Genomic DNA, 15,384 nt, shown 5'->3' on the forward strand with positions numbered 1-15,384 from the left:
TTCATATGCACCAACTAAAAATGTAGCCAAACCAGCTTCTACAACACAGAACAAAGAGGTTCAGATAACAGCACACACTGAGGGTGTGCGATACCATTCTCTCATAAGGACTCTATTAATCCCATTCCCCCTTCGTAAAAACTTATTTGCTGTCACATTATTATAAGAATTGTGTGTTAAACTTTCAAGAGGAAAGGGGAAAAAAGATTACCAGTCTGAGTTCTTTGCAGCAGAATTTAGTAAACCACTGGTTGAAGGACAAAGCTGCTACTGCCAACGCCAAATCTCTGAGGAGAAGAGAAACAAGACTATTTTACAAAGGCAAGGTAAGGCTGGATGTAGAAGCTATGTCCATATCTCACCTGCTGTCTAAGTGGCTGAAGTCCTGCAGGTTGAACTTTTTCCACTTGTGTATGTGGTAGATGTTTTCAACATCCTACATAAACAGCCATCATTTATTATGATTGTACGTATTAAAAGTTGTTTGTGTTCAACAGGATAGAATAACTAAACCAGTTTTTGACTAAACGAGTTCTTCTGTAGTTTGACTCAATCAAATGTGTCATTACAATTATGACTTACCCACTGAATCTCCTCTTTAAATGGCATCTCATTATAATCACATAGAGCAGCATAAGTATCTGAAAATCCTCCTATGGAAACAATATTCAAACAATACTCAATGTAAAAAATAGATAGTACACCCTCTGTTATAAAGATTTCTATATCAGGAAAAAACAATAAATCATCTGGTCCTCACCAGGTCCTAAAACTAATTAAATCCACCCTTGGATGAACAACAACATATTCCTTATTAGATTGTGTCATTGTTTATTGAACAAAAATGAGACAAAACACAGAAGCAAAACTAAGTGAACCCTTACTGCTTCCACAGGAACTAAGAGGGTAAGTAGCAGCCAGGTGCTGCTGATCAATGCTCTGATTAATTGATCATCAGTCAGTGTGAGCAGCTCTATAGAAGCAGAAGTTCTGTCAGTTTGCTGCTCTGCAGCATTCAGATGTGTGTTAACACGATGCCAAGGAGGAAAGACATCAGCAATGATCTTAGAGAAGCAACTGTTGCTGCCCATCAGTCTGGGAGGGGTTATAAGACCATTTCCAAACTATCTGGAGTCCATCATTCTACAGAGAGAAAGATTATTAACAAGTGGAAAACATTCAGGACAGCTGTCAATCTTCCCAGGAGTGGACGTCCCAGCAAGTTCACCCCAAGGTGAAAAAGCCAAGAGCTACATCTCAGACTCTACAGGCCTCAGTTAGCATGTTAAAGGTCAAAGTTCATGACAGCACAATTAGAAAAAGACTGAACATGTACGGCTTGTTTGGAAGGCTTGCAGGAGAAAGCCTCTTCTCTCCAAAAAGAACATGGCAGCACAGACTGTTTGAAGGGCAGGGGCGGAAAGAAAAAAATTGGCACATATAGTGTGTCCTCACCACTGTAGAGGACACTTTAACATGTGTTTTGGCTTCTGAGAGGTCACTTTAACACGTGTTTTTCAACAATTGGGCCACAAGCAAAACCCAGTTTTTGTCTCAGTTTTTGTTCAATAAATACTGACAGTGTGATATTTCATGTGTTGTTGTTCATTTGACGTTGGATTTACTGAATTTTAGGATGTGATAACGACCAGCTGTTTTGATTATGTCCTGAAGCATAAAACCTGGAAGACTGGAAAAGGGTGGAATTATCTTTTTTTTACATGAATGAAGGTAATCTGTTGTTAAAAAGTGATGGCATAAAAAACTTTAACTGGATACAAAGCAAATGTTCATATGAGAAAGTGTCAAATAGTGATGATAAGCTAAGTGTACCACAATCAAAAAACAAACAATGATCTTCTACTTTCTCAGCGTATGACAAGTTCAGTGGCTCCTTACCAGTTTACATTACTGATCATATATCCCATCAACTGTAAAATGAAAGGAGCATACCACAGGGACCAGGCTGATTGTTGAGCTGCTCCTCTATCACACCAGTCAGAGTGAGGAGTCTCTCCTGGAGATCTGGAGAAACTGTCTTCAACAGCTTTCTGAAGATTAAAGAGCCAGAAATGCATTCCGTAAGGTGACACAATAAATCAGACCAAGAGCCTGTAACCAGGTTATTCTTTGCCCTAACTACATGCAGCCATTACCATATTAACAGGGCACATTATATTGCGAACATGTTGCCATTTAGCAGGTACTGATAAGTGTTAGTAGTTTAGCATATTAGCTTGCATTTTGCTGCCTTTAAACACTGGAACACAAAGGCCTGTGGTTCTCTTATCAACGCATTTGTGCTTTACGGCTTATGGCAAGGTTTACAATTTTGTCTCCAGGTCAGTGCTGTTTGATCACTTAGATTTTAGTCCTACGTAGTGTAACTGAGGACATGCAGCCAATGACAGCATATTTCCTTTTTAATGTTACCTGTTTATGTTCAATGCTAATGCTCTGTCAAGACCAAACTTTCCTGCAATCAGCAGCATAACTTGTAGATTAGTATCTGCACAACTGCCGTTTTCAGTAGTGTAAGAAGTGTAATATATCTCATGTAAGATAATCCTCACTTCACCTGCTGGTTGTTATCCATCCATCCATAACCAAAACATATAAAAATGAAGCTCCAATAGAGGACTTCCTCCCTAACCAACAAAAAACTGAAACATACATCGACACTGTGTTTGTCCAAAACTAAGGTCTGGATTTCCTCTTGAACTTGAACTAACCAACAGCTTTTTGTGTCAACACTGAAGGACTGATGATAGATGTGGATGAGTTTTCATCTCCATCTGGTAATTTTTGGGCACCACATAAGACACAAGAGTATGTTCTTTTTTTCTCCCCATATTCTGATTACTATTGTGTCTTGTTTCACCTGTTTCCTGTCAGTTTTTGATTAACTGTGTGGTTACCTTACATAGGTGGATGGTGTGATAACTGAGTTTGTGTTGATAATATGATCAGATTGCTTTGCAAAAGGACCCAACAGGTGGAATACAGCGTGTGAAACCTAGACAAAAACTGAATTCTGCTTGGGGAATATGAGGTAGGAGCTTATGTGCTCATTGGTGCTGCTTTCAGACAGTTGTGGAGGGAGACGCACCCAGGAGAAGAGTCGGGGAAGATCCTCTTCAGTGATGCAGTCATGTGACTGATCACTGCCTCAAGGTCTTCAACATGCAAGACACTGAAAGACAGAGTCTGCCTGTCTATCTCCAACACAATCTGAAACACATGCATGTCACATATGATTGACCAATTGCACAAGCATACAATATTTAGTCTTAAATGATCTTTACAGTTGTCCAGATGTTTCTAAATATATTCTTAGGTGATTTTAAATGGCATTAGATGCCCTCATAACAGAATAAACTAATGGAAAATAAGCAGGAATGTTAAAGAAATAAGTCAATGTAAGTAAAGATGATCCATCGTAATACAAAGTATAACTTTAATGAGCGCTGACAATACTGCTGTACCTCTGTGAGACTGTAAATGTTGATGGAGGAAATCTGCAGGAAGCTGAACGTGCTCTCAACCTGTGCACACAAACAAGTGAAAACACATGCACAAACAAAGTGACAATATGTCCCTGCACTTTGGATTCATCAGCCCAGTTTTAGAAGTGTCTTTTCCTGAGCTTTCTGCCTTCATCCAAATGCAATAGGGGTTAGATTGCATTTAGTCTGTACTGCTCCAGGAGAACACAGCCAAACTGGACAGTTCATCAGGTCAAATCAAATTCTTTTATCATGCTTATTACTTAAAAAATACAGATGTGAACATTTGAGCAGTGGGTTACCCTGAGTGGCTGCTTGTTTGTAACCAGGTATCCTCTCCATAGACTCAGTGCCTGAGACAGAAATACATTAAACACACAGGCTGTTAGTTATGGAACTGACAGAAACGCTCCACAGCTTATCTAAACCCATGCTGGTTTACACTGTTGCACTTTATATACAAGCTTATTAGCTAAACCTCTATCTGAGAGAGACAATCCTCCTGATCCATTTCTAACACAAAAAGAGACACATTTGTCGTTTACATTCTACATTTGAATCAACATCAGTTGATGTTAACCACTGTGCAGCATCCGGTTTTCCACAGACCGCTGTCCTTTTAAAAGAAAAATGTTTCCCATTCTGACATCATGTACGATCCCAGGTGCTCCAAGCTTTGGGTCCTCCTTTGTCATTTTTTTGTGTTTCAAAATGTGGCTGATGTGTTCAGTGGGTGTCACACAGTGAAGCTGCCACTTTAGCAGTGAGGTGTGGCATTGTCCTGCTGGAATAAAGAGGGCTTCCTGTCTGGAAGGTGTTGGTAACAAAACCTTTTTACAATGTTGGTTTTTGAGCTGTGTGCAGGTAAGCTGCATGGTTATGTTCCTCTTCTCTCCAGGCTGAAGAAGAAAGGGATCATCCCTTATTTGCTTTTCCACTTTTGCTAGAAAGGCAGATGTGTGGCTGCAGAAAACCTTCAGGAAGACTGATCGGAGCGATAGAGCGCAGTTCAACTGTGCAGCCATATCTGCACAAATATCAGCCTCTTGGAGGAGCCATCAGAGGAAGCTCACCACTGAATTCAGAATCAGAGCTTTGTAAATGAGAGAGGTGTGTCTGCGGTGCAGAGTTTCGGGAGAAGAACTCCTTTTAAGCATAGCAGTAGACGGGTCATGCTTTGAGGTTGTGTTGTGGTCGCTGTCATCAGAAACATTTCACTGTGTGAAGGAAGAAGGATTTTATGAAATGCAAAGATGGAAAGATGACAGCATCATCACAGACAAACAGATGATGGCTTCTACAAATGGACTATGATCCTGAACACACATTCAAGGCCTCAGTGGATCTCAAGCTGAGCTAAACATCATTGGAAACCTGCGGACACAGCTCAGAGCAGTGACTGCTGGACTGCAAAAGACTGTAGTAACATAAATGGCTTCACCAGTCAGTCACATATATGTCACTTGAGTAAAGTGATCAAAAATGTCCACAGTGTGTGAGACTGGACAATGCATTAAGTTCATCAACAAAAAACATTTTTTTTAAAGTTAACAGTCCTTATAGAATTACAGTGTACTCATAACAGCATGTCATGTTGCTATGCCAGTGCACAGCGATGTGCCGGACATGCTGTGGTTGTGTAAAACACTGCTACATATTGAAGAATATTGAATAGCAGTCGTGATCATCTGAAGGAAAACAAAATGTCTATTTCACCGGATGACAGCGCCTCTGCACATCACTGCTGTCTGTCAGCACACAAAAATCTGGGATTCTTTTCTGAGTTAAAGCTTTTGTCAACATGCGGAGCATTGTGATGAACCAAAGGCAGTCAAAAGGAGCGGCTGATGATATTAATATTCGGTCAGAAAGCAGAAGCTTTGCCTACACCTTAAACCTTAGACATAAACATGCATGGTTTTTGTCTTATTTTTATATTTGGTTGTCTGCTCTGAGATCTGCATCAATTGCTGCATCACACTCTAAATGTGCTGCCATATTATGGTTTTGTCATGACTTATGCTTTGGTTCATGTCTTGTCTCATCATTTCCTGTTTTATTTTGAAATATTAACTTCCCTCTCGTTTCAGGTACCTTGCCCAACCTCCTGTGTCAAGTGTCTGATTGCCTTTCCTGATTCCCAAAGTGTTTCCACCTGTGCCCCATGGCTCCTCGTGTGTTCAAATAGTCTGCGTTTCCCTTGTCTTGTACAAGTATGCTGTCTCTTTCCATAAGCTTCATTACCAGCCTTTGCTTGTTCCATAGTTTTCACAGTGACCACAGCCATAGTTTCCACGAGCCTGCAGTGAGCGATCCTCCTGCAGAGCTATCTTGTTTTGTAATTTATCCATAGCCATAGTTTATTTATCACGGTAAGTTCCACAGACTGTTTTGTTCCTCCCATCTATTTCTTTTATATGGTCAGATTCCTCTGAACAGCTGATCATGAGCCTCCACTGTGTCTGTCTGTTAATGCGAGTGCGGCAGTTCACTCTTATACCCTGTAGAGTCGCTCAGATGAGCTATCAGGTCCAGCTTAGTAAGATTTCTGCACAGAAAGTCATCAGTGGCGTCATTCACCGACATGCTCAGTTGCCACCAGACTAATGTAAAGCGGAGCATGTGTAAAATGGGATATACTGTTCTTTGCTAGTCAGCAGGAGTGACCACATCATACACTTGCATGTAGTTTTTCTTTACATGGTAAAGTTTTAACCTTCCATTGTTGATGGGGTGATCAACTGAGCCTACCTATGGTAGCTCTCAGACATGTTCCATGCACTGATTTCATCATGCTGTGCTGCTTGAAGACCTGAAGCTTTTTTTTTTACCTTTTTCAATATTTAACAGCAAGTGCTCATGATTCTCTCAATATTTTTCTGGCCTAATAAACTGGCCTAAATAAATCTCCTAAATTTCTCCAAATATCACCTGAAGAACATGATCCATAAATGGTTGAATCGCACCTCCTCACACATGTAGCCTCTCTGATGCTCTGGCACACTTCATCATTTAATTGAGATCAAACTGGGTGGATACATTTTCCAGAAACCACATCACAGTTTCAGCATTTGATTTGTGATATTTGTGCATTCATAATGAAAACATCACAGCATTCCATGTTTGATTCACATTTTTCAGTCCAGCTCTTTATTTCTTTATTCATCGGCTTCATTCAGGGGCGGCTGTAGCTCAGGAGGAAGAGCAGTCGCCCACCAATCGGAAGGTCGGTGGTTTGACTCTGGCTTCCCCAGGATACATGTCGAAGCGTCCTTGGGCAAGACACTCCCCCAGTGTATCATTGGGGGTATGAATGTGTGTGAATGCTTAGAAAGCACGTAGTTATGTGTATCTTAAGACGTGCTGTATGAATGTGTGTGAGTGGGGTGAATGCAGCATGTAGTGAAGCGCTTTGAGTGGTCAGTTAGACTAGAAAAGCGCTATACAAGTACAAGTCCATTTACCATCCATCACAGTAGAGAGCTTTTTTAAATCCCTTTGGACCTTTGGGGTGCACTTAAAACACAGCATGATGATGAGGTTCAAAAGGTCCTGTTCTCACTCAGATCTCACTCTGATCAGTGATACCAGGCAGACCTGGTTCTCTGGTGAATCGCACCTCCTCTGGTGTGATAAATATACTGCTTATTGTTTTTAATGTAAATCATGTCAGTTTGATGTGTCGTTTGTTTGAATGTATTCTCTTTATTACTAACCACAGATTCAAAGAGGATCAAATCTTTACTTTTCCAAACAGAAAAAGTAAAACCCATGTAAAATCCTGGGTTTTACTTCCTTGTATGACTGTATAATTTAAACACAGTGACTTTTTGTGTCAGATTTGTGTGTTTTACTTACCACAAATCTGTTGGAGGACCTCCCACCTGACTGGTTTAGAAGAACAGGAGTTAGCAGGCAGACTCTGTGAGGCTTCAGCAGCTCTGAGATCTGATCTGCTCACAGGGACACAAACAGAAGCAGGATTCATACCACAGAACACCCTCAGTTGCATCAACACGACTCAAGTGTGCCTTTCTGCACCATCTTGCACAGGACTGATAGCCTCTGTGTCTGTGTGGAGTCACTTCTGTGTACACTGTGCTGTAAATGCTCTGCAGACTTCCAAGCTGATAGATACATGGGAAGCAGTAAGGTGATTCTCTTTGGTTAGAGGTCTGTTGAGACCAGGTGACTTTGCCAAGACACATTGCATTTTGGGTAGTTTTTGCCACACTGAATGTTGTGCGTACAGCTCAGGTGCATCCTGCTGCTGCAGTCACAGACAACAGACACAAAATGACCAGGTGAAGACCAAGTCTATGAGAGAGGCTGGTCAAAGTAAATAATACACGGCGCCTCCTCCTTCCTCCATCACTAACACTCTTCCCTTCATTTTGTAACTCACTCTTAGGAATAATAACATTGGCTGAAGTTGTGAGTCACAGCAAGCTTCACTAGCTTTCCAAACTCACATGTGAGCTGCTGCAGTGTGTTGTGTCAGTTCTGAACATCCGCTCACAGATAGAAGACAGCAGCTGTGCTGATGATGTCTAATATTTGTTAGTTGACCGAGCAGGGCAGATTTATCTTTGTTCAGTCTGTCTGCCGCCAATGGCAGCAGAGCAACAGCTGGCTAAATCACAGGGACTGTTCTCCAAACCTCCGTGATGTTGTACAAGGAGCTCCTGTGCTGTCTGTCATGAGTCCAGTAGCTCCCGTCACAGTAAGTTCCAACATGCCTTGTTTTTCACTCCAGCTTCCTTCCTGTTCATTTCAGCTCATGTCACAGCTAAGTACTTGTGGAGTGTCATGGCTTCACAACACTGGGAACCAGCAACACATGTTAACTGGAACATCACTGGGACAAGTTTATCAGTAAACAGGGTGATAGTGGTGGTTTTGCCGTGCGCAGGGACAGCATGCGCAGGATATTTTGGTCATATTTAGCAAAGCCTATCCCAGCTGTCACTGGGAGAGAGGCAGGGTACACCCTGGACACTCACTTCTAGTGAGAATTTAGAGTCACCAGTTAACCTGACATGCATGTTTTTGGCTGGTGGGAGGAAGCTGGAGAACCCACGCATACATGGGGAGAACGTGCAAACTCCACACACAAAGACCAGCAGGGATTCCCTCTTGCTGTGAAGTGATGGTGCTAACCACCACACCACCGTGCAGCTCGCTGGCAATGTTACACACCAATAATAAGCTGATTAATTAGATGGTCTTTAACGCTTATGGTCTTTACTAACTGAGCCTTAAGCCAGCACTGCATTTAGTCCCATAGTCTCAGGTGAAGAATGTGGTCACTTTTCAGGACACAGAGCTGAATCTGAATCAACGTAACACAGTTTGTGGTGCAGTGTTCTTCTGATGACCTCATTCAGTCTGATGCCATGATCAACTGTTACAGCCACATCTTTTTTAAAGTTTTGTCTTAGTTTACACCATGTTCTCTGGAGGATTGACATCACTCTGAATATCCACTCTAACGTCCCAAGTGAAGGAGAGAACATGAAAGTACAGAATATAACACAAGCAGTGACATCAGTGAGGGTCGACCAGAGATAACAAGTCTGTGATTGGCCATCTCTGCTGATGGGAGCCTCATCAGTGTGTTTCACAGATGGCAGAACCTGCAGCTTAAACATCCGAGTCACTTGTGTGATTGTGTCAGACTCACTGGATTTTCATCTGTTTCTAACTGAACTTTCAGGAAGTGTGCGAAATATACTGCAACTCCACACACACTTCTATCCACCACTGCTGTGATTATTGATGGCTGGTTCATTCAGAGTCAGCAGGTGCATCCTCCAGATCTTCAGGGGAAGAGATCGCGACTAGATGATGTAATTAAAGAGCACCAGTCTGAGCTCAAAGGAGGAAAACAAAGAGTGAATAAATAATAGCAGCTCACTGACATCTCAATGAACAATGAAACTGACACTTTTCAGCAACTAACACTACAACTAAGAGTTGTGACATCAGCCCTGCACACAAAGTGCGCTCAGAACAAACTGATGAGAAAACAAGTCCACAGTTGCTCATAAGGGGACATGGAGTGAAGCCAAACTAACCTCCTGCAGTTAGGCAACCTGTCCTCAGAAGAAACAGAGGGCTTGTCAGGATAACACCCCATGATGACTTCAATGCTCTTACAGTGCTCTTAACTTTTTTTTTCTCTGTGTTAGGTACATCCCTTGACCTCGAAGACAACTCCCACAGAGCCTGGTGCTTCCATCTTGGTTGTTGTTAGGGTTTGGGTTATCCTATATGCCCACATAATCATTTCTACTTCTGTGAAATTTATGTTGCAAATATTGTACCAATGCATGAGAATAATAGCTGCCCTCACCACTGTCTGCTCTGAGAAAGGAATATCCCACGGCCTCGGCGTTATCAGCACCACTGTCTGTTGCCAGAAGGGCAGAAGGGAATATCCCATGACTCGTATCAGAAAAAATCCACTCCATCCACTTTACCCTATAAAAGTTTCCTGAGAACTATGTATCTTTGAACATTTGCGCCACAGCCTCTGTGTGTAAACTGTCCCCTTGCTGCAAGATGATTAAATATCCTATGCTTTTCAATTTCAGACATTACTCGTTAGTATTTGTTAATCAATTTTCCTAACAACTTGGTTCTTTGAGCCGGATCTCAACAGCCGCTCCACAGCCCAGACCAAAAGGGCCTGACAACCGTGCGTGTGGGAGTGTGGGACTCCTGAATGAAAGACCTCCAACATGATATTTGCTGACAAAAGAGGCCAGGACCTGCAGGACTGTGGAGGGGTGACAAGATCGTTGATTCATTTTCCTCTACCAGGAAGTCTGATTCACAAGGCAGGACAAAGATTTCTATTAATTTTCTCCTACTGCAACAGATTTAAAGTGTAAAGATCAAGAATCTAAAAAAGGTCAGGGACCTTACCAGTTATCAGATCATAATCAGTGTGAGAAGACTTCAGAAATGAATAACTCTGTGCACAGGTTAAAGATTACAAAAAAAAGAGCAACTGCAGTTGTTGCTGTTGTAAAGGAGAAAATGATGAATTCTCTGGAGACGCAAAATTAATGCTTTGTTCAAATCGAGACAATATGGGTGGCAGGTGGAGTTTTCAGAAAGGATAGTAGTGAGTGTGAGAAATTGGCAAAAGAGAAGAAAAGACTAAATAAACCTAAGAAAAGAGAAAACAATGGTCTTAGGGAAGCAAAAGCCTGGTTGGCAGAGGCAAAGAAAAGACAGGAAGGGATAGGAAAAGGCACAGAAGGTAGAAAGATGAACACCGAAGTGACTGACAGAGAAGATGACAACGTAACAGGTAGGAGACATAGACATAGACTGACACCTGACCCTCCACTTGGACCTTTGCCAAACCCTCCACCTTACCCAGACCTAAGTCAAACACCATCGATCTACCCTGACTTAAAACGATTAGCACAGACAGGTCTAACAGCTCCTCCAGGACAGACAGGCGGGATTGGGTCCCGCCAACTCAAATCTCGCTGGAGCGGGGGTATGAACTTTGCTAAGACACTGTGTTGCCAGGTCACGTGTACGATAATTATCGTATTTGTATGATAATTTTGCCCTGTGTACGATGTACGATCAATAATCCCAAAATTTGATAATTATGATAATTTGCCTGTCGTAACTGTCTGTCCGATTTTTTGTGAACCCTGAGGGCATTTCCATTTCCATGTGACAAGTTTCAAGCCAATCGTGCTTTTCTATGTGAGCTACGAGTGACGTGCATGCGTTTGCTTTAGAGGTTCCTAACAGTAGGTGGCCTCCAGGCCTCATTATTTGGCTCAGTAGTTCCCACTCGTCATAGTTTACGGGGACATTTAGCCTAACACAACTGCTGATGCAAAGCCGTGAGTGCCTGTTAGACGCTATTCAACACTAGAGTGACTATAGCGCATCAATAGACTTGTTATTTTAGTCATGACAGGTGTACGATCATTTCCCTCAAAATACGATAATTTTATGTCTCTGGTACAATAATACTACATTTCCCACCTGGCAACACTGTCGGGATGTATCCTAGCTACAGGATGTCAATAAATGATGTGGAAAGGAAGCTCAAAGAAGGTCTTTACAGCACAAAGACAAAGCAAGGCAAGTCTGACATTTGGAGAAGTTTCTCAATTGTCCAAGAATCTCTTCATTAATAGCCTATAAAATTATGTGTTTTCTCGGGAGAAGACTAAATCAATGCATTTCTATAATTGTGCGGGCATGAATTCTAAAAGTTTTGTGGGTGCGGGCGGGAGCGGGATGAAGAAAACAGTCCCGCGCAGGGCTCTAGTTTACACCACCGTCTGAGACCAGAGCCTCGTGGTCCTTTTGGTCATCCTTGTGGTCGATCATAGATGCCTTTGCTTTTTAACTTAATTAATATTCATCTGCAGGCTTAGAAGTTGCTAATAATATTAATGTATTGTTCATCTTGTACAGCTCTCTGATCGCTGTGGCTGTTTTTAAATGCACTATAAAATAATTTTACTCTTTAAGAAAGGCGCTGGTGATATCTGACTCACATATCACATGTTTTATTATATGTTAAATTCTACATGTTTCTGGTAGAACTTGTGATGCTGTTGCAGAAGAGCTAACCTCAGATTTAGACAAAGTATCAGCTTGGTTTGAAAAACATCTGCACCTGAATGTTAGAATGAAAGGTGATCTCACTGAGCAAGAAGCAGAGCAGAAATATTTAGATCAGATCTAAAACAATAAAGGCTAACCTCTACTGCTTTATGATGATAAGCAACTGTTGGACATCTGACTGTCTGACCTAACTGTTTTTAAGTCCCGATAATGGAACATGTAGTTTGACTGTCTGTTGCCAGAAGGGCAGAGGGGAATATCCCATGACTCTATAAAAGTTAGCTGAGAACTCTGTATCTTTGAACATTTGCATCACAGCCTCTGTGTGTAAACTGTTCACTTGCTGCAACATGATTAAATGTCCTTTGAATTTCAGACAGTAGTCCTGAGCGTTCTTATTATTTTCCTCACAGTTGAATTAGGAGAAGACAGCCACAGATGTGTTCAACATTACTGGACACTTTGTACACATCTGCCATTCAACATTAAAACCACTGACAGGTAAAGCAACTCTGCTCATCATGCTACAATCAATGTTCTGCTTGGAAAGACTTCTGGTGTTCACATGGACCTTTCTTTGAAACTTTCTGAAACACATTCCAAAACTTTTTTGGTAGTTGGGTGCAGTGTCAGCCTACCCCAGCAGGACAGCAGTGCCCCCCCCAGAGACTGCTTAAGAGGGGCTCAAAGGATACAACACAGTTTGACGTGTTCAGTGGGCCCACAGATGCCATCAGATCTGATGAATCTGATGGCATCTGTGAGAATAAAGCTCAAACCACAAAGGTCCCACCCCACAACCCAGGAAGCTCAAAGGATCTTTTGCATCCACCTGGCACCAGATGCTCCAGGACACTCTCATGTGTTCTTTGTCCACACCCTGACTGGTCACAGCTGTTTCAACAGCATGAGGAGGACCTACTCAATATCATGTTTACATAATTTCATGGCTGGTTGGTGTAAATCCATCATATCAGTTGTCCAAGAAGTTATGGACCTGACCACGGTGTACCCTTCCTCTCGCTTGATAGCAGCTGGATGGCAGGAAGTGGGTATAGAAAATGGATGGTGTCAGTTATGACTGCAGCATGGACAGAATAATGACCTGAAAGGATCCTGTGGCCCCTGAAGTCTTTGTTCTGTTCGAGTATTGTTAACAAACCGCAGATTGAGTCATGTTTTGAAGCCGTTGGTGCCTCAGACTGTGAGAGTGGAAACACTGTTGTTAGCGCGGCAGATATCTGAGCCTGACTCAACTCTGTAGAGAAGTTCAACTGATGCTTGTGAAGTCAGACTTTAGTTCAGTAGACTACTGATGAACTACAAGTAGAATTATTCTTTACAGTCAAAGACCGCTTTGTGTGTTTGGATGAATCCCAGTCACAATCAGATATTTTTACACTGTGAACCACAAGAAGAATATTGTCCACATCTGCTCCTCACTGATGTCAGCTTAGAACCCAAAATGAATGTGTCTCATGAAGGCGAAGTCTGTCTCAGGCCAAGACAAACTGCACACAATCCATACGTTTTACATGAGACAAAACATGCATATAGCTGTTTCAACAACTTCTCTATTCTAACACACTGAGTCACTAAGATCAAAAGGCAATGAGGATGGCGTTGATCTGGGCTTATCTTACCTTGCAGGTTCTGAGGGTTGGAGTCCATGTTGTAGCCTTCAGGAAAGAGTCGAAATCATGAGAAGAAGCAAAGGTTTCGAGTTCTGATCCTCTACTGCTCCTCATCATCAGTACAAAGAGTAGAAATATTGGAGGGAAACATGGGTCCTCAAATTTACCTGCTTGTACAGTCAGAGGGAAACCTGCAGATCAGTGCTCTGTGAGCAAGATCAGCTGCAGAAATGGACCAGAGGAGCACGGATCACACATACCTGCAGATTACCCGATTTCTGTTCCTCACCCTGCCTGCGGGCACACACGCACACAGGGTTTTGTGCATGAACTTAGATGCACACATCCTGTTCCATTTTGTGAGTCACTGCTGTAGTGAACACTGAGGAAACATTTAACCTCCCCCGCTGAAGCAAACCACTGTCAGGAAATGTGCACTTTCGCAGTCAAGCATCAAACAGAGAGAAAAACTGAGGGACATTTGATGCTTCGCTTGATACCGCTGACGAAGAAGCTATGCAGGAGAAAGCAGTTCTGCTCCAGGCTGAATCATCCTGTAATTACATCTTTGTATTCATTTGTACACATCCATCCATCCATAGGGTCGTGGGGGGCTGGAGCCTATCCCAGTTGACATTGGGCAAGAGGCAGGGTACACCTTGGAAAGGTCACCAGTCCATCACAGAGACACACAACCATCCACGCTCACTCCTAGGGACAATTTAGAGTCACCTGTTAACCCAACATGCATGTTTTTGGGTGGTGGGATGAAGCTGGAGTACCTGGAGAGAACCCATACATAATCAGGGAGAACATGCAAACTACACACAGAAAGGCCCCGGCCGGGAATCGAACAAGCGCACCACTGTAAAACCCCCATTTGTACACATATCAGTTAGGCCATGTGGTAAATCACAGCTAGTCTAACCACCGGAGGGTTCCAGAACTTTTTAATTTAGTAGTATGGTTCCAGAATGGCCACACAAGCAGCAGCCTGCTGCAGCAGCTCTGGACATGTTGTGTCTTTCTTTGCATCATCTTTAGATTTGTCTGTGAAACCATTGACCTTTGAATAATTTTTCTACACTGGTTTGGATGCTGTGCTGCTGGAATAATTTCTGACACTTTAATACTGTTGTTATGATGCATCACCATGGCAACATGAAACTTGTTAACCTGTTGGAGCAGCTAACTTAGCTTTCCAAAGCCCAAAAATAATGTAATAAGACCCAAAAAGGAGGAGGTTTCCACCATGTCTTCCCTTGATCATTGTGGGAAGTAAAATATCACTGGTACACGTTAACATGCAGTACATGTTTCTCAGATGATTTTCATTTGATTTTTCTATCCATCTATAACAATAGCATATCATTAATAATCATTTAGACTGCAGTAGTACACTTTCATCCATAGCTGCTGTCTCCTCTGAGGAGGCGGACACTGTCAGCTGGACTGTTGAACACAGTTACTTCTGTCTGTGGGCATTTCTCTCCTGATAATTACATAACAAAGTCAAATGTTTTTAAAGCTCATCATTCTTGTTCATATTTGTAGAAGTTCTGTTGACTAATATTTTTGCATCACTGATGAATGAAGAGAATATGAGATTCTTCATCTTGGTCAATAAGATG

General features: G+C 42.2%; 1 protein-coding gene across 1 annotated transcript in view; it reads right to left on the reverse strand.

Annotated features, from left to right (window-relative positions):
* Positions 1–14,004, reverse strand: part of carmil2 (capping protein regulator and myosin 1 linker 2) — an 89,105-nt gene extending 75,101 nt beyond the window's left edge. The window contains exons 1-10 of the mRNA XM_072386541.1: positions 13,921–14,004; positions 13,763–13,798; positions 7,365–7,459; positions 3,809–3,859; positions 3,486–3,545; positions 3,110–3,231; positions 1,954–2,051; positions 583–653; positions 363–436; positions 212–287 (exon numbers count right to left, since the gene is read on the reverse strand). Of these exons, the coding sequence (XP_072242642.1) occupies positions 212–287; positions 363–436; positions 583–653; positions 1,954–2,051; positions 3,110–3,231; positions 3,486–3,545; positions 3,809–3,859; positions 7,365–7,459; positions 13,763–13,790 (675 nt within the window). The 5' untranslated portion in view covers positions 13,791–13,798; positions 13,921–14,004. The remainder of the gene's footprint in view (positions 1–211; positions 288–362; positions 437–582; positions 654–1,953; positions 2,052–3,109; positions 3,232–3,485; positions 3,546–3,808; positions 3,860–7,364; positions 7,460–13,762; positions 13,799–13,920) is intronic.
* Between the last annotated feature and the right edge of the window lie 1,380 nt (positions 14,005–15,384).

Source organism: Leuresthes tenuis, unplaced genomic scaffold, assembly GCF_036924035.1.
Source record: "Leuresthes tenuis unplaced genomic scaffold, fLeuTen1.0.hap1 SCAF_5, whole genome shotgun sequence".
Taxonomy (NCBI): Eukaryota; Metazoa; Chordata; class Actinopteri; order Atheriniformes; family Atherinopsidae; genus Leuresthes; species Leuresthes tenuis.